The sequence below is a fragment of the Zonotrichia leucophrys genome, chromosome 17, assembly GCF_028769735.1.
Source record: "Zonotrichia leucophrys gambelii isolate GWCS_2022_RI chromosome 17, RI_Zleu_2.0, whole genome shotgun sequence".
NCBI lineage: Eukaryota > Metazoa > Chordata > Aves > Passeriformes > Passerellidae > Zonotrichia > Zonotrichia leucophrys.
Window position 1 is genome coordinate 1,280,279 of NC_088186.1, and position 24,550 is coordinate 1,304,828.

Here is a 24,550-nt window from a genome sequence, read left to right on the forward strand (position 1 = left end):
CAAGGGCCAGGCCAAATACAGTGATGGAATAAGGTTTTAAAACAATTAAAAACTGAGATATTGATGATTCCGTTTTCAAAGTCCACTTGTATTAGGATTCAAACCAAAATAACTGGTTTTTTTTTTTTCATTTTTCTTTTTTGTTCCAGTTACCTCCCGTGGTTTGAAGTCTTTTATAAACTGCTCAATGTCTTGGCAGATTATTCAGCAAAAGGACAGGTATTATTCTAAATACTGACCCTCCTTTTCCTATCCCGGTATCAAGTGAATGAGGGTGAGAGGATGAAAGCAGCTGTTTGAAGAAGTGCTTCTATCAGAGATGACCATGTGAATTATTAATCTGTATGATGCAGTGATACAGAAGATCATATTCAGCTTGGCAAGTGCCTCTGAAAAATAAATGCACATTTAATTTTCTTTTTGAAAAAGATAAAGAGCAAGAGTGTGGCTGTGGATCCGACCCAAGTCCTGCAGCCACCCATGCTGGCTTTCCTGGCTCCCTGAGCTGTGCTCAGCACAGCTCCTGTAACTCTGCAGTCCCGTATTGCAGGGTGCCATCAGCCTCTGCCAGCTGTCTGATCCAGCTTTGGCATGGGCAGTAAAAACAGAACTGATCTTACAAATGCAAAGTGTTTACCCACCCCTCTGGCCTACCCTGCCCTTCTGCCTCAGGGTTTACCTGGTGCAGCAGTGGTTGCTCAATATTCCTGGTTTATTCTCATTTCAGGATAGTCAGAGGAGTGAGCTCCTAGAAACATTTCATAAACTCACCATCCCTGAGCCAGGAACCTCTGTTCATCTTGGAGTGGTAAGTGTGGGGGGAGATGAAACCTGAGGTGTTTAATATTCATTCCATGCCATACCAGAGGAATGTCCAAAGCAATCCTGTCTCCTGGAGCTTGTACACAGGTGGTGTTTTCCTGTGAGGGGCTGTGAAATTCCCTTTTCACAACTGGGGCCCTCTGCTTCCCCCTCCCTAACGTCAGCTGTGTTTGAAATGCAGTGGATTGGGGGAAGGCAGTGTGGATTCCCCTGGGAATGTCTCCCCCTGTCCCGGGTGACCTGCAGGAGGTCAGGAGCACCAACAGGACATCTCTTGCCCCCACTCTGCACAGCTCCTGGCCCTGCAGGCTGGGAAGCAAACAGGCACTTACCTGGCACAGGGACTGTTAACTGCTCAGCACATTTTCTGGCTCCTTCTCTTCCTTCCCCTTGCCTCAAAAAACCTCACACAACAAAGCATTTATTTCATTTTTCTATTTTGTGAGAAAATTAGGCAAGCACACTGACAGTACAGATGTGGGATTTTATTGATAGGATTGTATTTTGAATTGAATCTTTTGGGGATTTGTGTTGAATTTAGCAGCCCAGCCTGGTGCTGCAGGCTGTGCTGAGCACGGCAGCTGAGAGTCCCTGTGGGCCCTGCTGGGAAGGCTCCCTTGCATTTCCTGTACTCCTCTTAGGGCACTCTCTGTAGGAAGCACTCGTGCCCCTTGCTGCCCCAGGGCTGTGGGCCCTGCTGCTCCCAGCTGGCCCTGGGCACGGCCCCAGCCCCTCCAGGAGCCCTCCTGAGGAGCAGCACTTTGGCTGGGGATGAGCTCTCTCCCAGGCCAGGGGCACTGGGGATATTCCAGTTTTTTCATACCAGTGGTTCCAAGGAATGCTGCTGCCTGTCTCCCCTTGTCTCAGACATTTCATGGGCAATGGAGCAAGAAAGGATAGAAAAAAGCAGCCCAGGGACCTGTCTTTCTGATTTTATTTTGGCTGTTTGTGGGCCATTGAAGGGTCAGAGTGAGGTTCCTCTGCGTGGTGCAGCTCTGAGCGCTGTTCCTCTGCCTTGGCATTGCATCTTTGCAACCAAACCAAAGCAGTGAAGCATCAGAAAGCAAAACTTGTGTTTCTCATTTAGTGTCTCCCCTCAGTGGAGCTGCGGTCCCTGCCTGCTATTTCAGGTTACTGCCTGATCAGGAAGCACTGAGATGGCTGAGATTTGTGTGCAAGAGAATTGTGCCAATTGTGGAGCTATGCCAAGGATGGAACAGCCTTTGAGGCTTCAGCCAGTAATTAATAAGTAGCCCTAAGACAAATTGTGAACATTTTAAAGATTATATGAATTGTATGCAAGTCCCATTCTCTCCTTTCCAAAGCCCTGACCAAGGATCATGGAAGTCATCTGTGCTCAGACTGGGAGCTGCACTGAACCTGGGCTCCTGGAATGCAGGCAGTTAAAAATACTGAACAATGTCATGGATTATGAAAATTCGAGAGCAATATGGTCTTGCGAAATATGCTTTTAGGGTGTATAAAAGTACCTAGAAGTTTTCTCAGGTAAGCAGGCATTGAGCCTTAGGAAGCACGTCCCAGTACACTTCCACAGTTCCCCTTGGCTGGGATGAGCCTCTCTGGGGCTGTGGGTCACTGCAGGCCCTGCTGCTGCTGCTGCTGTTGCTGCTGCTGCTTCCTGGGTCCGTCCTGCCGTGGGCAGGGCAGGGATGGCCTGAGTTCCAGCCTGCCTGGAGCTCCTGGGATCTCTCACAGCCCTGGGAGCCTGACTGTGGCAGCAGCTCTGGAGAACAAAACCATGGAATACAACTTTCCAGGAGCATTTGATGCTTTCTATCTTACTGCATTTCCTGTTGCCCCTGGGATCTGGGAACCCAGCCTGTGGAGTCCAGGGAGCTCAGGCTGATAGTTGGGAACAAATGTTCTGTCATTTTTACTTAGCTGAGCAACTGCTGTTCTGCTGATACCAATACCAAGCAATAGATTTAGATTGCTTTGATTGCTTTCAACAGTATTGAAATAATCAATATTTGCTCTTTTTGTAGCACTCTTACTTTACTGTGCCTGACACCAGAGAGCTTCCCAGTATACCTGAAAATGTGAGTATTTGGGAGGACCCTACACTTCATTGTTTCCATGTAATGCCAGCAGCTACACAGATGACAAACATTGCCCTGTTTGGGATAGATTTTATTCTATAAAATACTGAGCATTCAGAGCTGTATGTGTGGTTAAAAGCTGACCTGAGTGAAGGAGAAGGTACTGATGGGCAGGTTGATGTGGGTAAAACAGCAACTCTGCTCACCCTTCACTTCCACCCCTCTGGAACAATGACCTGAGGGAGCAGGGAAGATGCTCTGCTTGCTGGATGGCTCCTGAGAATGCCAGCACACCTGGGCCCTGCAGAGCCACTCTTTGGGAGACTTCTTAAGCCTCACACAGCCGTGTGTGTTCCAGCCTGGCTCAGCTTTCCAGCCAGATGATGAGTCTGTGGGGAGACAATGCTGGCATTTGCTTCTCTTAAATACTCTTTAATGTGCTCCTGCTCTGTCTCAGCCAAACTCCTGTGCCTGACATCTCAGTTTTCCTCCTGAGCATTTTGCGGTCGGTCTCAGCATCATATCCTTCAGCTGATGGCATGAAAGGAAAAAGGGAATCATCAAGACATTCCATCTCATTTGTGGGTGATTTGTATAGCAGATAGCATTCGGGGCTTTTTGTTTGCCTTTCAAAACACTGTTGCTGCTTTTTCTGTGTTGCAGACTCTTCATACTGACACATATTCTGACAGGAAATTTAATAGATGTGCTCTTTCTTCTGAGGTGCTTTATTTTTGTGCAAATATGATATGCTAGGTGTAATTCAGGAATCAATTCCTGAGTCTAAACCAGCCATCAAATCTTGTCCTAATACATAGAATCATAAAATCCCAGAATGATTTGGTTGGAAGGGACCTTAAAGCCCATCCAGTGCCACCCCATGCCATGGGCAGCAGCACCTCCCACTACCCCAGGGTTGTGTAATTTCTTAGGAGGTTTTTATCTACCTGTTAAAGCAACCTTCCTGTGGAAGTGGAGCATATTAGGCAATAATACAAGGAGATTTAATGGGCATAGTCTGCTGTATTTTAATCAATTGACCTGATTTATTAAAAGTTCCACATATCTTACCAGGAATTGCATTTAAAACACATATTAGCAAAAGTTTTAGTGGTGCCAGATTTCGAAGCTGGATGTGATGATGAGCGGAGAGCTGCAGAGAGCTCTGTTGGGAGTGCTGACAAACCTCTCGGAATTACCTGACTTTGTGTCAGATCAGTGTGTTTAGTGAGTCACAGAGCCATTTAATTTAGCATGGGCACTTTTCTGTACCAGCAGCTCATTCCCTGCTTCAGGAGATGTGAGTTGTGTGGTGGATGTGTAAATGCAGAGTGACTTCAGAAATAAATGGGGCTGGTTGCAGGAAATACAGTGCAAGACTGAAATTCCTGGTACTAGCTGTTGTGTTTCAGAAATAGCAGGTAAGTTAACAGGCTGAAATGATGGCATTTTCTTGGGGGTGATGTCCTCTGTATTTTTGTATCACTCAGTCCATCTTTCTCTTCTGATAGTGGAAGAGAAGAAGTGATTTTTAATCTCAAAAGTCAGTGTAGTCAGTGTATGCTTATTGATATTAGATAGCAAATGATCAGATGGATGATTGATCTGGGAATAAACTTTGAAAGGAGTGTGAGGGAGCTTTGTAGCGCTCTTGGTGAATTTTGAGAGGAGTGGGGATACCTGTTCTGAAAATCCCCCTTTTTACTGCCCCAAGAAAGGTTTAAATCCTAGGAAGCAAAATACATAACAATTACCCTGCAAACTGGAACGCTTTCATTTGTATTTATTTAACTCATTCATGGTTTTGTCACTTACGAGACATGTCTTTCAAAATACATGTGTAAGTCCCAATTTCAGCTTCAGAGCTGACAGCTTTCTTATAAATACAACTTCGAGGGAACACGTGAATCTCCTCAGTACCAATACATTTCCATGCAGCCCACATGGTTCCCAGGTGTCCTTGGCAAATCTCAGAGAGCAGACAAGACAGAAACCTTATAAATCCTTCCATCTGAAGGTACATTTGTGTGTCATGTCATCACAATAAAGTCGATGAAAGAACAATTGCAAATGGAGTCCGCGCGTCTCCTCCTCCCGCAGCGGAGGACAGACAGGTCCGTGTGGGGCAGGGCTGCGAGCTCAGGCTGCTGCAGGGGCTGAGTGCTGCCTGTGCTGTGCCCCTGAGCTGGCTGCCATCGAGGGAGCTCAGGGCTCCTTAAAAATCCCTTTAATTCCCACTATTAGCAGGAATTGTGTCGTCACGCGCTGTGTTTTGGCGTGGTGGAAGGGTGGGTGAGAGGGGGAAGAAGAGCCTAGAGAAGACAGCTTATGTTTAGACAAAAATATCATGTTAATCAGCACAGATGGGATGAGAAATACAGAAAAAGTACATGATAGTTTAATAGGTTTTTGGCAAAATGTGTTGGCTTTTTTTTTTCCTCCTTTGACTGTACCTGTCTGTGGCTCCAGCTCTGCTGTAACAAAGACCTGAATGATTGTTTTATTTTACATGTTTGAAGCCAACCATAATGAGCTCAGTTTTTATCCCTCTACATACTGGTACCAAAGTCTCCCAAATACAATGCTTAATTTTCCTTCAGCTCTTTGTGTTTGGATGGCAAGCTGGGGAACATATTTTTGCACAGTATGAAGCATCTTGGCAGACTTCTCAGGCCAAGTATCTTGGATCTGTCAAAAGTGCTAATAGGCTTTGTTGAGCTTCTTTAAGTTTCTAAATCATATTTGCTTTTTGCTTTTCTGCACTTTTTTATTTAAGGATGATTAAGATTGCACTTGAATTCATGACTAATCTAATTTTTCTCTCACATGTGCTTTTTGTATAAGGCTGTCTTTATCCTATAGCAACCCTTTCATGTCTGTAAGAAGCTATTTGGAAACAAATTCCCTAATTCAGCATTTTTTGGTTTTACCTTTTCCTCCACCTCTCCCCTTTTCTTTAATTTCTCTGTTTTAAGAAGCGAAGTGCTCAGAGAGAATTCCCTTCCTCAGGTGCCCAGGGCAGTGCTCCTGTCTCCCACCCAGGATGTTCCCCAAGTGAGGGGCTCAGTTCAGACTGCTGGGTTTGTGTGTGTGAAAGGACCACGTGTTCCAATAGTCACAATTGTTTTGGCACAGGCTGAGCTCACAGCCAAATTTGATGTACTAGAATTGGCCTCTGAGAGCTGCTTTTAGTTTTGGGATGTGGGTTTTTGGTACTTTATCAGGCAGCTTTGAAGTCTCCATACAAGTGACAGAATTTTTTTTTTCTCAGAGAAGTATCATGTATTCAAAAGCTGTGTGTGAAACATCATCACTCTTATTACTCCAAGACCCAGCTTCCCAAAACTTAGAGACACTGCAGTTAGAAAGGCTTCTGCCATAAGGTGAAATCCTGCTTTCTTTTGTTAAGCCACGTACTGGATGTACCACAATAGAAGGATGGAATCTCTTTGGTTTGGGGTTTTGTTTTGGTTTTTTGGTTTGTTTTTTTTTTTTTTTTTGTTAAGGACTCTTGGTTTTGTAATATATGAGTCAAAAATGATTTTTCTCTCTCCCCAGAGAAATCTGACAGAGTATTTTGTAGCAGTTGATGTCAACAACATGCTGCATCTCTACGCCAGTATGCTGTACGAGCGCCGCATCCTCATTTGCTGCAGTAAGCTGAGCACTGTAAGTAAAATGCACAAGAATGTCCTCTCTTGACAGTATTTAATTTCTTTTAATCACAGTCAGATGTAGGAAATTAACAGATTATCTCCAGGTCTATCTTTCAACCTCAGTTATGCAGCCCCAGCTCAGTTCTGTGCCTTATTGTGAGGATTTTGTGGAACTTCTGTTGGCCCCTGATGTTCAAAAGAATTTTTTGGGTACAGGCATTTTTGTGGCTGTTTGGTACACGAATGTTCAAAGACTTATGACATGGTGAAGTCCTTTATTCAGAATTTACTTGACAGGGAAAAAAAAAGATAAATGCCACTGTCAAATGGATATTCCAGTGACCTCTCCTGGATGGACCAGAGGAGTGGGCTGAAGTACATTGACAATGCACAGTTTTGCAGTTGTGTTTGATAAGGTTTAGTCTTAATGCTCCTTATGCTCCGTCAAGTGTCTGAGAGATGAAAGCTGCTGAATATTCTAGAGTACTCTCTTCTAAAAATGGCTGGAGATCAAAACAAGCACAGGGCTTGATTCAGTTCAAAGTTTTGTGTTATGCATTTCAAGGTTTAGCAGTCAATAAGATTGTGATTTTCTTTATGAAAGCAAATGCTCTGTGGTCGTGTTTGCTCTGTAAATGGCTATTGATTGCTTTCCTTTGTGAGTGCTGAAGATGGTTTAACTAATTTTGGTTTCTAGTGCTGTGGGCTGAGCTCTTGAGCAGTCCTGGCTGAGGTACAGCTGCCATTTCCATTTCCTGGGGCTGGAGCTGGTGTCTGGCTGTACCACCAGCCCTGCTTGGTGCTCGAGATTCAAACTGCTCCATGGCAAGGCTGGAGCCACAAACCCTCGTAAGGATGGTCTGTCAGCACAGGGCAGAGAAACGAGAGGAGTAAGACCTCAGACTTAATCCCAGAATAACTATCACAATATCACTTTGAAAGTAAGTGAAAGGAGAATTATAATAGCCTCTGGCACCTCATAACAATTATTAATAATGTTTACAATCAATCCCACATTTAACTGAAAGCATTTAAGTATTGTAAAGTTTAATAACAGAAAACTTGTAAAATCTTAACTTCTCTATCTGCCACATGTTCTGTGTCCTCACTACTGAAATAAGGAAAATTCCATCCAGGTCTGGTAATGGAATAAAATGAAGGAGAGGTGTTTATTTCAGCAACCTACAGAATGAAAAGAACAGTAAATGATCAGAGAGGAGGGAAGAAGAGAAGGGCTGCCCAAAGCATTTCAGAGGTTGTGTGGTTGGTTGGTTTAATCTCTCCCTTTGTGACAGAGCCTGGGAAGAGGAATTACTTACCTGTCACTGTGCCTTCCTTAATGAGCCAGTTCACAAGTGGGGCTGGGTTTTTTTCCTCTCTTTCTGCTGTTTCTCTTCCTTTTGCCTCTGTCCAAGATAAAAGCACGTCTGGTTCTTGGGAGGGAGGGGTATTCATACCGTGTGTTCTTAGCTTACAAGTTCCTCCATACACTGCTGGCAGATTGGAGTGCAGTGTGAGGCAGGTTGGAGGAGCTGGGCCCGAGCCAGCGGTTGCCGCTCGCCGTTCCAGCCCAGGAACATTCTCTGCTCCCAGGCTGTGCTTGGCACTGCCAGGGCCCTGTCCCTGGAAAGGAACCAAAGCCCCATCCCCGGTGCAGCCGGCCTGGGGGGCTGCTCAGAGGCTGCTGCCTTTGTCTGCAGCTTTTGCCTTTGTAACACAGGACTGGAAGGGACCTGCTTGCAGTTCATTTCTGTGAGCTTCAGACTCAGGGCTTGAATTTAGGTAAGAGAGAGAAAATGAAACCACCCTGGGTAGAAAGGCTTTTATGGTGGAACGAATTCTGTGCCACAATACATGATCTCAAATTCAAATTTTGATTTTAAATATCCTTATATCCTTAGGTTGAATAAGATTTAGAGGTAACGTTACAAAGCTGTGTTTGTTAGCTATTTTATAAACCATATGTACTGAACCTATGGAGAAATTATAACTGTTTGCTTGGATTGTGTTCCTCTTCTCTACAAATGGAAACGCAGATAATCTCTCAAAATGTTAAAACAGGTACTCCTGTTAAATTTTGTACATATTCTGTGATCTAACTCCTGAAGGAAGGCAGTGCTGTGTATTTGCTAATAAAGCATTGATAGGAAAGCAGAATTGATTCTTTACTTTCTTGCCTCCAAGTTCAGCATTTGGAGCTGGGGGTTTGTCTCACTCACGCTGTGGTTTCTCTGTGTTTTTCAGTTAACTGCCTGCATCCATGGCTCTGCAGCCATGCTCTACCCCATGTTCTGGCAGCACGTTTACATTCCTGTCCTGCCCCCACATCTCCTGGACTACTGCTGGTAAGGGCCTGGGTGTGTGCAGCCCTGGGGCGGTTCTGAGGGGGGTGTGTGTCCCTCAGAGCTCAGCCCATGGCTTGGGGTGAGGCTGGAGCTGCTCCTGGGGACCCAGCTGGATAACCAGCCCTGAGTGAAGGCCTGGAAACCAAACGGTGCAGCTTTAAAGGAAGTTTGCTCCTGTGCAGCTGATTTAAATGTTGTGTGTGCCTGTGTCAGGAATGTAAAGAGTTATCTCCTGTGGAAATGAGCTTTCCCTGGCTCCCTGCACAGGAAGAGCAGGTCCCAGTCATTTGCAGTGCCAGCAGGTGCCTGTCCCTGGATAATGGGCTTCTCACTGTAATTAACACTTGGAGAGGCTGCCCCAGCTCCCCTCAGGTACCTGCTGCTCCAGGCTCACATCGCTTATTCATGGACTTCCCGACAAAGGCAGGGCCAGGGGCCCGCCCAGAGGGTGAAAAAGCAAAGCCTGGGGCAGGAGAGAAAGCCAGGAGTCCCTGAGCATCACCGAGGGGATTCTTTGGTGGCCAGCACCCAGCCATGGCGGGAGAGAGCCAGGCTGTGTGCAAAGGATTTCAAAATGTCCAACTGTGGCAGCTCACAAATGCAACAACTGATTTCCTTACCCAGCCAGGAACTTTAATTGGAGAGGTAGCTGCACATTCAGTCATTGTTTGAGTAAGTCAATTTAGCAACAATTTATGAGCCATAAAATGTTTCCCAAACCAGAGTCCACCATCTATTTTGTAACCACGTGAACTTGGAGATGTCATTTTTGCCTGGGAGGACAGAGCACTCAGCTCCCTGCTCTAAGGCAGCATTTCTGCTTCCTGGTGTCTGCCTCTAAAGGGAAATGACCTGAGATTATTTTAAATAGAAGGGCTCCATTTAATTTTAATTAATGCCTGGTTATTTCTTTTGCAAATATGACATAAGAATTTTAGAGAGCTGATATAGGAACAAAACTTGAAGCAATGGGAATTCTTCAGTTCTTATGAATACAGAATATCTTGTTCATTCAGTTGGCTGTGCTCATTTACTGACTGTGCTGTGATGTTTTGAATCTTCTCCTGCTCTTTTGAAACCCACAGAAGGATGGGTAGAGTGTGTCACTCGAGATCTTTGAAAGTTTTTTTAAAAAAATAGATTCCACCTGTGATTATTTGCCTTTTGCTTCCCATTTCCCTCTTGAAAGGGTTTTCTTAAACTTACTATTTCTGTTCCCCTGCATTGCTCACTGTGTACGTTCCCTCAGAGCTGGAAATGCTGGGAGCCTGTGTGTCCCAGGTGTTTGCTCTCAGGGCCCTGGCTCTGCACTGGGGATGCTGACTCAGTGCTGCTGTGGGTCCTCCATGGAGCTGGAATGGCTTCACTCACCCCATCCTGTCACGGAGGCTCTTGAGGACAAGGGGCAGGAGGGGAAGCAAGGGGTAGAGTGCTGTCCTTTATTTGTATCTTTTAATTAGGCACTGCTCTTTAATGAATTCCCTCAGCCCAGGGAAACATTTTTGGTGCAGGAGACTAAAATACTGTCACTAGAGACCACGGTTTAATGCACAATTGCTTGTTCCTTTGAATACAGCTCAAGAGAGGAAGTACAGAAGCACAGCTGCTGTGCTGGTGGCTGCTTTGGGGTTGTTTGGTTGGGTTTTGTTTGTTTGGAGCACGTGCCAGCAGGTGCCAGAAGTCCTGGTTAGGGAGGTGCTGCCACACACAGCTATTTGAACTGGCCAGATCATGTCCATCTATTTTATTGGGAATTCAAACATTTGGTGATGGGGAGGAAGCAGTGCATCAATTTCCCTCACTACTTTTCCCACTTTGTTTCTTGTTTCCATGAAACCACTCCCACTGTGACTGTTTGCTTCCTTCTTGCTCTGAGTGAATGTGTTTGAAATGAGCCCAGAGGAAAGCCTGGCTTTGCTGGGCTGGGCCACAGCTGAGTGTGTGCTGGGCCCAGAGCTCTGTCACCAGAAGATACACTACATTTTGTAGGGTGATTAAAGCAGTCTTTTCTATCAGACAGACAGCTTAGCAGCCAACATGAATCAATTCTGAGAGCGCCCTGGCACAGCTGCTGAACAAACACTTCTGTTGGGGCAGTTTGCCCTTTCTCCAGGAGTTTTTTTAGCCCCCTTTCTCCTGTTTTCTGAATCTGCATGTAGCCAATGTGCTCCTCGAGTAGGTGGAGGCAGAGCTGGAGTCCTCCTGCTGCTGGGAAACAAAAATTCCTGCCTGGGGAGCTGTGGGTGGGCACTGCCATTGAGCCTGGCACACCTGGGCACTCACTGAGGCCTCTTGGAGCTGCCCTCTCTCCTGGTGACAGCTGTGCCTTCCCTGCACTGCTCCAATTTATGCAGTCAAGTTTCTCATTTGCATCAATTACCCCAATAAATTTTGGGAATTCTGTTGCATTTCAATGAGGAATGTGAAGAGAAACCAGGAGACTGCCCTGGAGAGGGAAGTACCAAGTTGTGTGGAGACAGCCACGTTAAGTCAATGTTTGCAGAGCAAGACGTGACTGTGGTAAATGTGCTCTCATCCATTTTCCTGGAACAGGGAAGCAAAATGGTGAAATCCCTGTGTAGCTGTAAATAGGAACCTTTTGGAGGTCCTTGGGCTTTTACATTGCTTTCCTGGTGAATTGCAGTATTTTTTAAGGCTGAGCTTTTTTCACTTAAGAAGAAATGTCCCTCTATTTCACCTGCTTCTCTTCCAATTAGTAGTTGCCCACCTCTTGGGAGCATAATTAAGAGGTCTCTAGTTTGCCTAAGGAAAGGAATTAAAGAAATTGTAAAAATGCAACTGTAATAAATGGGCAATATATAGCCATTATGTCCCCAAAATCCATATTCATGCTTATGCATTGCTACTTTAATGATTTGATATTTACCTATATAACTCATTTGATTATAAATAAGGCTGATTGCCTTGGAGCCAGCATAGCACAAGAGGAGTAATGACCCCTCTCTTTGTTCCAAAAGGCTCACGCAGGCACTTTGTTTGAGCAGTAAATACATGTGGTAGAAACTGATACTTCTTAATTTTGCACTTAATGGCTATTGGCTGCAGCAAACAACTTTGAGTAATTAGTAGTTGTGGCTGCAAGAAGCCCCAGGACTGATGAAGTGTCAAGCAGTGGGGAAGGCCTGCTCTGAAGGGCAGTCTTTAATCTGCCAGGGCTCCCAGAAGGATTAAAGGTTGTGCCGAGTGTTTCTGCCCTTTAAACAAGGGATGCATCTTGCTGAACTTCACTTGGAAGTCTTGCAAGTACAAATCTACCCTGATCAAATATTAAAAACTGCTGGAGTGTTCCACATCTCGGGAGCTGAATGGCAGTGAGGAGGGACAGCTTCAGTGTGCCCTGGGTGGGGAAGGGGGGACACAGCACCTTCCCCTGCACAGGATGCTGAAGGTCTGCTTAAATAATGGCCTATGATTAACTCATGGTCAAGAGAAATGGTGATAAAAACAATTTATGGAGCCCGACATGAACTTGGGGCATTTACTTCTACGTGTGTTTCCTATTCAGTCACGTTGATGAGTGGTGATGGAAGAACAGAATCTCTCTGGTAGATTTTATTGGAAATATTTATGCTCCTTACCAGAATTGCATTTTACTGAGGTTATTTATGCAGTCCCTGAATTTTTTTTATGTGCTGTATTGCTGTTACATGTAACTTTTGTCACTTCAAAATTGAAAAGATGAGCCTTTGCATCCAAAGCTGATCCACGTATCTTGAGCCATATCTTTTCTTGCTGCATTTGGAGATGTGAATAAATGGCTGGTTTTCAGCCATACTGCACTCTGCCTGCTTCCTTTCATTCCATTAGCTGAGGTTCCACTAGCTGAGGCGTTTGCAGGGTTCAGACTTCCTGCCGAGGTTCTGACTTTGTGCGGGGGGGGCTGAGGCTGCGAGCCCTTAATTGGAACCACATTGGTGGTGGTGGCACCGGAGGGGCCGGGCAGCCCGAGCCAGAGCCCTGCTGCCTTCTCTCAGCACAAAATCCTGCCTGTCCCTGTGCCTGCCTCCTGAGCTGTGGCCGCTGGAGCTGAGGAGGTGCCAGTGCCTGTGACAGAGCAGCCCTCAGTGTCACAGGCCAGTGTCCTGGGCAGTGCCACACCTCCTGTGTGCCCAGCTGCCAGCCCTGGCATTCCCAGCAAACAGAACATGGGCGTCCTTCTGGGGTGCACTCACTGCAGTGACGTGGGACAGGCACTGCAATGTTCTGCCAGTGAACTGCAAAGGGGTTGTGGAACTTGTGTGTGTTTAATGTCTCAGAAAGGAAAAAAATTGGTTTCACATGGAATTTGTACAGCAGGGGCTGTTTCCACCTCGGTAGAGCATCCTACAGAGTGGCAGTTTGAGGGGGTGTATTAATAAACAACATAAATATTAATATGCTTATCAGTAAATATATTTTTAAGGTATTTCTCAGGAAAAGGAGAAGCAGGGATTTTTGCTGGCCTGGTGTCTCAGGAGCTTTTTCAGTACTGTACTGCTCTTACTGAGCAGTAGGCACCAGCTTAGAGCAGCAATATGGGAGATATTTTAATCCAAGGCAGTACAGTGACATTTCTCTCGTTTTTTCATCTGAAATTGAAAATGAGCTCTTTGAGCTTCTGTATCCCAAGCGAGCCGAGCTCTATTTTAGAAGTTGTGTCTGTCTGTGTGCGCTGCGTTTCGCAGGCAGGATGTGCCATATTTGCAATTAGCGGCTCTGGCAGCCTCGCTGATGCCTCTGATTGCCTCGGAGGGGGAGGCTGAGGCTGAGGGAGCTCGGCGTGGGAAGCCCTGGGCACCAGGGGAGCTCCGTGGGGCTCTGCTGCTCCTGCTGGGGCTGCTCACACCAGGGCCGGGGCAGGGAGCAGCTCTGCCCTTAAACACTGGCTAACACAGGTGTCACCCTGGGGCCCAGGCTAACCTGGCCTGAGAGCCTCTGGGCTACTGAAGTTTGGTGTCCTCAGGGGACTGTTGGGATCAGCAGATGTCCCAGGAACTCTGGAGTTTATCAGGATCTTCAAAAGTATTTTTTATTTTTTTTTCCAAATGAAAACATATCAAGATTTATACTTAAAAGTAAATTACTTAAAAATGTGTTTGGACTCATTCAAAGAAATCAAAACTTGCACTACTGGGTGATGTGTATACATTAAATTAACCACTTGACACTACAATAGGGTCCAGTTTTTAAAATGACAATAACACATTTTGTTGGTTTTCTAACAAAAGACCCCAGTGTTAGGCCTATGTTTAATAGCTGTCCTTAGGTACCTGCCTAAACTTAGTCACTCAGAAATTCTGTTGTCGAGAAAAAGTGAAGTCTTACAGGAGTGGGAGACTATTGCATACTAAAAAACATCCTTCAAATATGGACTAACACTTTGTTCACATGTGAGTTGTTTGTATATATGTTATCTATTATTTTTTAAGCAAAAGCTAATCCAGCATCCCAGGGTTTTCCTGTAGCTGATTTAATGAGTCATGTGTGTTATTCAGGGTTACAAGAATGTAAAGCTGTGTTCCTTTTCCTCTCCACAGTGCCCCCATGCCCTACCTCATTGGAATACACTTAAGTTTGATGGAGGTAAGTCTCTCTCACCATTTCTGAAACTATATATAGTGATATGATTTAGAGCCAGATTCTGCAAGCAATTACACATTCATTCATATGCTTAAACATGAAATAATGCTGTTAATTTGGGAGTGCTGGGGGAATTGAGTGAGGCACACATGATGAGGTGGAACATTCAGGAGCCCTGTTTGCTCCTGGTGCTCCTTGGGCACATTTCCTGCTCATGTGCTCCCCTCCCTGCCCTGGGGCTTCATTTAATCCCTTCATGCCTTGCTTGGACTCAGGCACAAAGGCAGAGTCGATATTAAACCACAATGTTGACAGTTACAGTTCTCTTTTAGGCTTTCGCAGACAGATTGTAATTTTTTAAATGTTCAAAAGATCTGAAAAGAAGGAACTTGCAGTTAATGTTAACACAAAGCTGGCAGAGCACCAGCCCTCACAGAAAGCTTCTCCTATAAACAATTCCCAGTAATTCATGTGACTTTTTTTTTAAAAACTCTAAAAGTGGAAATAGCACATTTGCTTTTGCTTCCAGCACTGATGAAACAGTGGATGACTTTCCTCAAAAGTATCAGGGGGACAACAAAAGATACTGACTTAAGGTGCCTCTGAAATCCTCATCCTCCCTGGCTGTGCCCCTTCCCCAGGAGTGCTCTGGGTGGGCAGAGCCATTCCTGCCCAGGGATCTCTGACTGTGGAGCTCTGACTGTGGAGCCCTGACTGTGGAGCTCTGACTGTGGAGCTCTGACTGTGGAGCTCTGACTGTGGAGCTCTGACTGTGGAGCCTGACAGTGAGCCCTGACTGTGGAGCCCTGACAGTGAGCCCTGACTGTGGAGCTCTGACTGTGGAGCCCTGGCTGTGGAGCTCTGACTGTGGAGCCCTGACTGTGGAGCTCTGACTGTGGAGCCCTGACTGTGGAGCTCTGACTGTGGAGCCCTGGCTGTGGAGCTCTGACTGTGGAGCCCTGGCTGTGGAGCTCTGACTGTGGAGCTCTGACTGTGGAGCCCTGACTGTGGAGCTCTGACTGTGGAGCCCTGACTGTGGAGCCCTGACTGTGGAGCCCTGACTGTGGAGCCCTGACTGTGGAGCTCTGACTGTGGAGCTCTGACTGTGGAGCCCTGACTGTGGAGCCCTGACTGTGGAGCTCTGACTGTGGAGCTCTGACTGTGGAGCCCTGACTGTGGAGCTCTGACAGTGCCCCGTCCCCAGGCATGCTCTGGTGGCAGAGCCATTCCTGCCCAGGGATCTCAGCCTCCCTGGGCAGGGTGGAGAGCTGGCTCTGCACGTGCCCCTGGACGTGGCTGACCTGTGTCCCTGGTTTAGATCCTGTGTGTGAAAACGGAGCCTTCCTGTTCAGGGTACAGAACAGTTTAGAGAGCTGGGTTTTACATCACATAAAGGAATTGTTCTTGTATTGTCCACAAAAATGTGTAATTTCTGGAAATATTGATTAATATTCTTTCACTAGGACAAATGTGTGTTTGTGTGTGCTGTGTAATATCCCCCTTTTTCCAGCATTAATGGAAGGTAATTTTAGAAGGCAGTTTTTTCATGAAAAGACAGATTAAATGTACAGGATGTCTTTTTTCTTCTCCTTACCATCCTGGGTACAGATGATTTTTTTATACCCTTTATACTGCTAAACCAAGTAAAGAATTGCAGTACAATGTGTTTGTGAATAACCAATTAGTTTAAAAGTCAACATGTACATTTGTTTGCACATCATATGCTCTGTTCAAGGGGCTACTCATAATCACCCTTGGATACTGCACAGGCAGGAGAGTGGGAATATCTAGGAAGAAATGTATTCTTCATTCAGATCAAGAAACTTTCTGCCCCACATCCGTCCCAGGCAATCATTGGTGTGATAATTGTGGAATCTGTAAAAGATGGAAGAGAGCTGCTAGGGGCTGGGAGAAGATCTCCATACACACACAGGTGTTTGTGCTCACAGCGAGCTCTGTGGTTGGCCTGGGAATGGATATAGAAAAGAAATTTAATAATTGCACCTTGGAGTTGCTTTGTGTGATGTCTCACTCCTGCCTTCTCCATAAATCCATTGCCTCTTCCTTTGTCTCTGTGTTTCAGACTGCAGGGCTCTGTGGGCCTTCCAAACTCCATCTGTAAAAACTCAAAAAAAGGAGTTGTTCTTGGAGAAGCCAATATTCATCCATTTTAGTAACTTGTGAAAAAATCTGTTTAGTACTAAATCCAGTCTGGCTTTTGAATAGCCAGAGATTCTGGAACACAGACACGCTTTGGCAAAGTACAGTTATTCAAAGTGCCTTATCAAATAAATTAAATAAATAAACCAAACTGTTTTCTCTGCTCTTATGGATAAATTCAATTACACACAGAACTGCATCTTACAGCTAACTGTGCTTTTTTCATTGAAAAATAACATAAAATTCCACAGTGGTGCTGGATCTGTCTGGTGGCAAGTGCTGCAGAATCTTTGTGCCCTGGGCAAGGGAAGGTGACATTTGTCACATGAGCTGGACACTTCCTAGGTTGCCTCTAGTTTGTGGTGCTGAATGCTCACTCTCTTTGTCCCTTCCTTCATATGGAAAGTTGTGGGGGTTTTTTGTTTAGAATAACATTGTGCTTGCAACAGCAATTCTTCTTCTCCTGACAGTTGTGTTTGTTTAAAAGTATATTATCTTTTCCATATCAAAATAATTTTATAAACTGGAACTACAAACTACTGCCATTATTCAGTATTCCCTTTTCTCTAAATGCTGAAGTGTCACAAACAGGACTTCAGAAGTGCTGTGTTAATGCCCACGTTGAGTGTGAGGATCAGGGCTGCCCTGCCAGCCTGGCGCTGTGCCTGGGCCAGGTGGGCCTTGCCCTGCTCTGGAGCAGCTCCCATGCCTGGGTTTGTCCCCTTGTGCCAGCACCAGGGCAGCCTCATCTTGCCAGGGAAGGCAAGATGGATTTGGGATATAGCAAGCAATTATTTTCTACCCCTGGTCTTGTTTCTGTGGGTTTTGCTATCCCGGCGTTGGAATGGGGCCTCTGGAAGAAGCAGAAGTGTTGGTGATTTTAAACAAAATCCAGCCTCTCTCAGCTCTCAGATCTTTCCTGAGCTGTTTGGTACCTTAAAGTTAGTTTGCAGTTTCCCGTGTTCCACGGGGGCTCTGTAGAAGGAACAGTTACTTTAATGGAAAATGACAAATTTTTCTTATGATTAAAATATCAAGCCTATCCATTGACTGTTAAATCTAATTTGCTGTGACTGAAATGTTCTCCAGTGAGATAAGATAATCTCCTGTTATAGGTCAGAGGGCTCCAACTGATTTATGGGGGAGAACCTTGGTAGAAAATACAGAGCTGTGTTTTGTGCTCTTATTTTTCAGCTTTTCTATCATCACCTAGTTAGTCATTCTTTATAAGATTTCCATTTAGCAATCCATAAAGTGACTTCAAAGAAGGCTAAAAGTTTATAAGCTGTTGGATAAGCAAGGCTGGAGCTATCACATGAATAATGGAACATGCTTATGGAACTAATTGAATTCATATTAGATGAAGATAAGTACTTAGTAGTGATAAATAATGAGATAGGGAAACGAAACTCTATCAAAAGAACACACCCCTTTCACTGTCCTATTTTCTGCCTGTGCACTGTAGGCTGGTTTAGTCTTCAGATTATATAAAATTGCTCTGTGTGTCGGAAGCCGCGTCAAACTCAGTTGCAGCCTTTTCCATTTGGTCAGAGAAAAGGATTGTTTGTGCAGTTGTTTGTGCAGGGAGGTTATCAGTGCGATGGTGCTGATGGAGGGGCAGTGCCCTTGGCCTGGGAGCTCCGTGCTGGAGCTGGGCACACGTGGTTCTGATTGACTGCTGGGGACGGCTGTGCTGGGCTCTGGCACGGGCAGCTCTGGCCAGGAGGGCACCCACCCTTCCCTGCTCTGCTTGGGGCACAGATCCAGCATTCAGAGTCAGAATCAGGCATTGCAAAAGTATTTCGTAGCTTTTAAAATTAATATTCCAGTTATTAAAGGACTTTTTCTGGGACTTCAGAACTGTCATTCTTGCAAGATGATCCAGGATGAATTTGTGTGTGACATTGCACATTGCATTTCAGAATGTTCTTCTAACCTTTATCCTGAGGAAAGAGGACACTGGTGTATAGCATAAAAGCTTTATTAATAGATTTTTGTTTTACTTCAACCTGCTATCAGTAAAAGTGTTCATGTGAGGAAAGGAATGCTCAGTGCAATTCCTGTTGTGTGCCTGGGGCAGGGCACGGAGGCTGATCCAACCTGGTGTCCGTGATGTCTCCTGTGCAGCCAGGGCAGCGGAGCTGGGGCTCTCAGAACCCCCACATGCATTTAGGAGGCACTTTGGGGCACATTCCCTGCTCCTGTTGGGGTGAGGATGCCTTGCTCAGGATTCAGTGTGACCACAGCCCAATTAGCGTGCGCTGAGTCTGAGCTAACGAGCCCTGAGCATGGTTCTGTGAGCTTGGGCTCAGGCCTGACCCTGCCATGGGGGTTCCCTTCCCAGAACACACCCTGAGAATCCATTGACCACTGGCATCTGCCACTGGTACTGTTAATTGTTAATTATATTTTCGATTGGGGTGAGAAGCGTTAATTAGCTTTTCCCACCCATTTATACTTAGTAAATCAATGCTTTTTCTACCTGTAACTGAGAAAGTGCAGCTTTTCCATTGGATTTTAATGAAGGTTTATAGATTAACTTAAATCCAGGTCTTAAACCCCTAAATGCAGTTTAGCCACTCACAAATATTCCCAATATGGCTGTACGTGGTTTCAGGAGTATTGATAAAAATGCATTTAAAATATGGCAGATTACTTTTGGAACTGTCTTTTATCTAGTTCTTGTGGAAATGGAAATAAGAGCCATGTTTTACTGAGGGATTCTGGGGGCATGTTTGAGGGTGAGTGTGCAGAGAGGGAGCCCTGCAGTACCAGGCAGGCTTGCCCAGCAGCAGAGAGGGTTTCTGTGTGCCACAGCAGCACGGGTGCCGTTTGTCACTCAGCTGGCAGCAGCTGCTGCTGATAAGGGCCTGGGGAATCACCTGTAGGGGTGGGGGTGCCGGGCGGAAGGGTGGGAGATGGGCTGGGGGCTCAGCCCACCTGCTGGGCCCCCATCAAAGGGCCCGGGGTCAGGGGGCACATCCCGCTGAAGCAGAGCTGTCTGCTGAATAGCCATTTCAGATTGTAAATCTGGCCCTGATTTCATTAAGTCCTTCTGGCTGCTCTTGGGGCATGAAATAATAAAATTTTATATCCGCTGCCTTTCCTGCTTCTGGCAGCCAGATTGACACATTGTTGTCTGCAGCGTTGTGGTGTTTTCCTTAAGAAAATAAATGGAAGCTATTAATTCAGTAGAGACAAGTCATTAAGCAAATGGATTTTAGACTTGTTGTGAATCATACTTTCTTAACAATTTCAGACCTAGTGCACAGGCTCACTAGAATGTTAGTTTTTGTTAGGAGTTCTGCCTTTCCAAGAGAATCCGTGGAAGGTATCACCCTTTTACTGTTACAACATTTTTAAAGATGCTGATCACGTTTGTATCTGGTTATAAAACCTCATGATCAGCTTGGTTTATGTTTTGGCAGCAATTTAGCCGTGAAGTTACGCAAACCTGGCTTGTGGGAGGAAAGGCGGGGGGTGCCGGTGTTTGATGGTTATGGAGGATTTTTAGTTTTGGTTTAAATTAAACTATTCAATAAAATTGTTCACCTGAAAGAAGTTTAACCTGGGATTCCTTTATGACAGAAAATGCAGAACCTGCCAAGTGTAGCCAGTGCTGATAAGGTAGCATTTAGTGTAAACTGGTGTTACTGCTATGGATGAATGCTGCTTCTAGAGTGGGATGGAGGAGCACCCCTTCATTCTTCTATTAGAATACGGTTTCTGTGTTTTTGTGAAATTCCACATAAAACATTTAAATGACTCAAGAGTTTGGCTGCCTGTGAGCAGGGCAGGCACCCGGACTGTGCTTATTTACGGACCTGGTGTTTAAGGCCCCCTGGAGTTTGTTTGAAAAGTTAAGAGATTTTCACAGTAAAGGTGCCATTTCTGAAATTTAAAGTGCTCTTTTCACCAGGAGATAAGTTCTCTCTGATTAAGTCAGTAATTCTTACTAAGCCATGTTTATAGAGGCCATAAACAATGGGTTCAGTGTGCTTGTTAAACCAGCTTTCCATACCTCTCCACTCTTTTAAAAAGAGACATTTAAAATAAAAGGCAGGTGTAGATGTTAGTTTGATTTAAATGGATTTTAGGTGATTAATTATGGCTACAAGTAATTGGGTAAGGATGGTTAAGAAAGGTTTGCAGGAGTGAGATGTGATGCACATTTTCACTGAATTTCTCCTTTTGACTCAGTACATCCCTGACCTGTGGGAAAATGAGATGAGGAATCTGTAATGTTCATATTTCCTCTTAGTCCTTGCTTATCCACATTTCTTTTCAGCAAAATATGAACCTACTGAATCCAGCCCAGTCTGCTGCACAGGTATCACTTGTAAAGTTTTGTTTAGTTCTTCAGGAAGTTGTGAAATATGGACTGGAGCTGTGTGTGGTTTGTGGCTGTCCCTTCCCATTCCTCAAAATTATGACAAGGCACAAACTGTATGTGGGAAAAATTAGCTACGTGTTTTTGTGATTCACAGAATCCAGTTTAATGTGAGAATTGCAGCTGAATGATGGGAATTTTTACTCAAATTCCAACAAGACAGTAAATCTTTATCAAAGATGGTAATGACAGGAGAGATGACAAAACCAACTAAGGATTAAGATGAACTGGTCAGTCTGCATTTCTGTAGAATGAGCCACAATCAGACCATCAAAAAATTATATGTTTTTGAATGCATTGCAAGACAGATGCTATTAATCAAGTCAGTCTCCAGTGTTTTATTAAATCTGAGGGCTGGTCTCCAGGGAAGTCCACTGCCTTTGTACAAATATTGCAGATCTTTACAGTGAGGTTGAGCTCTTGGCGGTGCAGAGTTTATTTATCAGTTTATTTGTTTATTTATTTATTTATCAGTTTATTTATCAGCTTCCTTTGGGATGCGATGATTTCTGGGCCAGGTGTGGGGTGATCACACTGGGCAGCATTGACAGTCCCTGTGCCATGGGGGCTTCCCCTGGCTGAGCCCTGCTTGGCACAAGCCTGCTCTGTGCCCCCGTTTTGCTGAAGGGGAGGTGCAGATTCAGCACCAGAGGCACAGGAACACCCCTGGCACGTTCACCATCGTGTGCTGCTTCACTGCAGCGAGCAGGAGCAGGGTTTCTGTCTTGTCCTGCCTCACTGAGGCTGACAGGCTTCTGGCTTTGGTTAAGTACTTTGCAAGAGCTTTTTGTGGAGGTTTTTAGACTCCTCTGAGTATAAGTGGGATTTTTAATTTTCTGAAGCAGGAAGGAGCAATCAGTTTGTCTGGTGCTTCCGGACTCCTCAAGGAGCGAGGCTCCTGGATTGCTTTAGAGTTTATCAGATGCAGCCAACGGGGTGACCTTTGGTTCCTGCCAGCCCAGTACCTGCTTTGTCAGGCAGTGCTGCTGCTCTTTATATGGAAAGCATTAAATGTAATATTCTTCTATTTAAGTTAAAGAAATGTCTCATGAAGACCTAAACTTAAATGTCTACAAAGTGGGTTTTATGGTTGTTGGGTTTTTTTCAGCCCTAAGTACACAGCAGTTTGCTTTATAGACAGAGGACTGAGCCTTGAAAACTGAGGGTAATTATTTAGCTGCCTAAGGCTCAACTTTGCCATTGTTTTAGGACTTGAGTTCCTTTCTTTTAAAGGAAACAATTCCCTCCGCCCCACAAAACCTTAATTAAAAATTGAGTATGTTTTTGTTCATTTTCCTGCTCAGTAACTTTCATTTGCTCCTTCGTGTAGGTAGGTAGGTCCTTAAACATTTTTTTACAGTGTCACTGGGAAATTTCCTCAGTTACCATATTCTATAATTCCAGTTTTTCTGATTTTGAATTTTCAAAGCTTTATTTGAAGAGATTAAACCTGTGTGATTAGTCAGTCAAAAAAAAAAAAATTCAAGTCTCCTGTTAGTGGAAGAAGTGCTAAGTGTTTAAATGCTGCTCTGTTTGGTATCAGTGACTCATTTACTGTTGATTTAGCAGGGAAATCAAGTCTGGCAGTGTTTAAATTTGATCACAGATACCTTTAGACACTCAGAGTTACAGGTACTGATGATCATTCTTTTGAGAAATAGGTTCTTTTTTTCTCTTCAATGTATAAGTACTGTTACAGGAGATATGAACTTCAGACTAGATCAGAAACTTCCCCTCAATTCATGGGAACAGCAGAGAAAGTTCAGAATTACTGACCAGGATATGGTGGAATTAAATTTCTCTTCGCTTTGGCTTTTCCCCCCATTTTAATTATTTACTGATTAGGCTCTCATAGGATCCAGTTTACTTAAATGCAGTTGTAAACTTGTCTTTATTATACTTCCAAAATTCAACCTGGAATTTGGAAACCAGTTCCCATCCCTGACTTAATGTAACTCTCAATTCCTGGAAAATCCACTCTTTATTGTTATTTAAATGAATTTCCGAATATAAAAAAATTTGCTTGAAATCCTGACTTGACTAGAGACTGTTAAACGTGCAAACAGGACACAAAGACAAACATTGGTAGAGGTGCTTGAAATAAATCTTTGCTTGAATACTCACAGACCCTCTGGTTGGACAAATTTCAGTGTGCATGTTGTTAAGAACTTCTGTCTGCCAGCTGAAGGTTAATTTTTTTAGCATTGTAAACTGAATAAATGAAACAAATGATGACAGGAAGTCAGGAATGTTGGTTGTGTTTAAAATGGTTGCGGTTCTGTAGTGCTATGTTGTTCTGCCATCACTTGTGTCCTTTATGCATAAAATTTAATTTCCCATACTTACATTTTCCTTTCCCTTTCCTGAATTTGCTCACCTATAGAAAGTAAGAAGCATGGCCCTGGAAGATGTGGTGATCCTTAACGTAGACACCAACACACTGGAAACCCCATTTGATGACCTGCAGAGCCTCCCCAACGATGTGGTATGTACGGAGTGCTGGCCAAGGGTTCATTCCACCCAGGGGTCTCACTGGGAGCTCTCATGGCACCACTGAGCTGCTTTCCCTCCGTTCCTGCTGTCCCAGAGTGTTTGGGAATGTTTGTTTCAATATTTACACATGTGCATTGAAGCCTCCCAGTGAAAATCAGCTAATGAGCTAGAAATCTGCATCTTTAGTTAACTGTTGTTTCCAAATGAAACTGTGTCCTGTGACTGCTTTTGTCCTGTGACTGCTTCAAGGAATTGCATGCATTTTATATCCTGAGATACGACATGAAATGGATGCCTTCACATTCGCTTCAATCACTGCTAGAATTCAGAACTCATTTTCTTTCTCGTTCACCGTTTTTATTGGTAAATTATTTCATGTTTTTAATAACTTGATAGTAATGGCGTATAAATACTTGACATTTAATGGGATGCAAAGACATCCCACTTGCTGCTCCAGTCATCTCAACTGGAGGAGCTGAGAGGGGAGAGCAGAGGAGTGAGAGTGTCAGGAGCTGTTTTCAAGGCAGAGAGTGAATGTTTAGGAGAATGTGGCAGGGGAAAATCTGGATTTCCTTTGCTAGTTGGGAATATTGCACTGACGGTCAATCTGAACATTCTTATGTGCAGCTGGGAAACAGAACAGAGGTGCAGGGAGCTCAGTGTAAGCTGGTGTGTGAGGAGAAGCTGCAGTGAGGGTGAATGCCCAGGGCTGTGGCACCCTGGCATTCCAACAGGATCCCTTCTTCAGAAACAGGAGCTCAGGAGGACAGGCCATCTTGATTCTGAACATTTTGGCTTTAGTCAAACATTTAGTCTATAAAAGTTGATTCCATTATTTTTTCTGGCATTATATAGTTTCTCATTTTGATTTCACTCCCAGCATCCAAATCTGCCAGCTGGTCACTGCCATTATCCACAACCCGGCAATGACAGACTTGTAAATTTCATGGAATTATGTAAGAAATGTCTGGATACAGGGAGCACGGGGCCTCAGACATGGATATGATTTGTCAACAATCAAGTATTATATTAGATTTTATGAGA

At 44.6% G+C, this 24,550-nt stretch overlaps 1 protein-coding gene across 10 annotated transcripts in view; it reads left to right on the top strand.

Moving 5' to 3' along the window:
• DENND1A (DENN domain containing 1A) overlaps positions 1-24,550 on the top strand; it is a 150,537-nt gene that overhangs the window by 65,430 nt on the left and 60,557 nt on the right. For all 10 annotated transcript variants that reach the window (XR_010442262.1, XM_064728005.1, XM_064728006.1 and 7 more), the window contains exons 6-12: positions 150-219; positions 728-808; positions 2,829-2,882; positions 6,441-6,551; positions 8,783-8,883; positions 14,421-14,466; positions 23,397-23,498. Coding sequence is in view for 9 of the 10 variants with exons in the window: in XM_064728005.1 (XP_064584075.1) it covers positions 150-219; positions 728-808; positions 2,829-2,882; positions 6,441-6,551; positions 8,783-8,883; positions 14,421-14,466; positions 23,397-23,498 (565 nt within the window). In the remaining variant the exon portion in view is untranslated. The remainder of the gene's footprint in view (positions 1-149; positions 220-727; positions 809-2,828; positions 2,883-6,440; positions 6,552-8,782; positions 8,884-14,420; positions 14,467-23,396; positions 23,499-24,550) is intronic.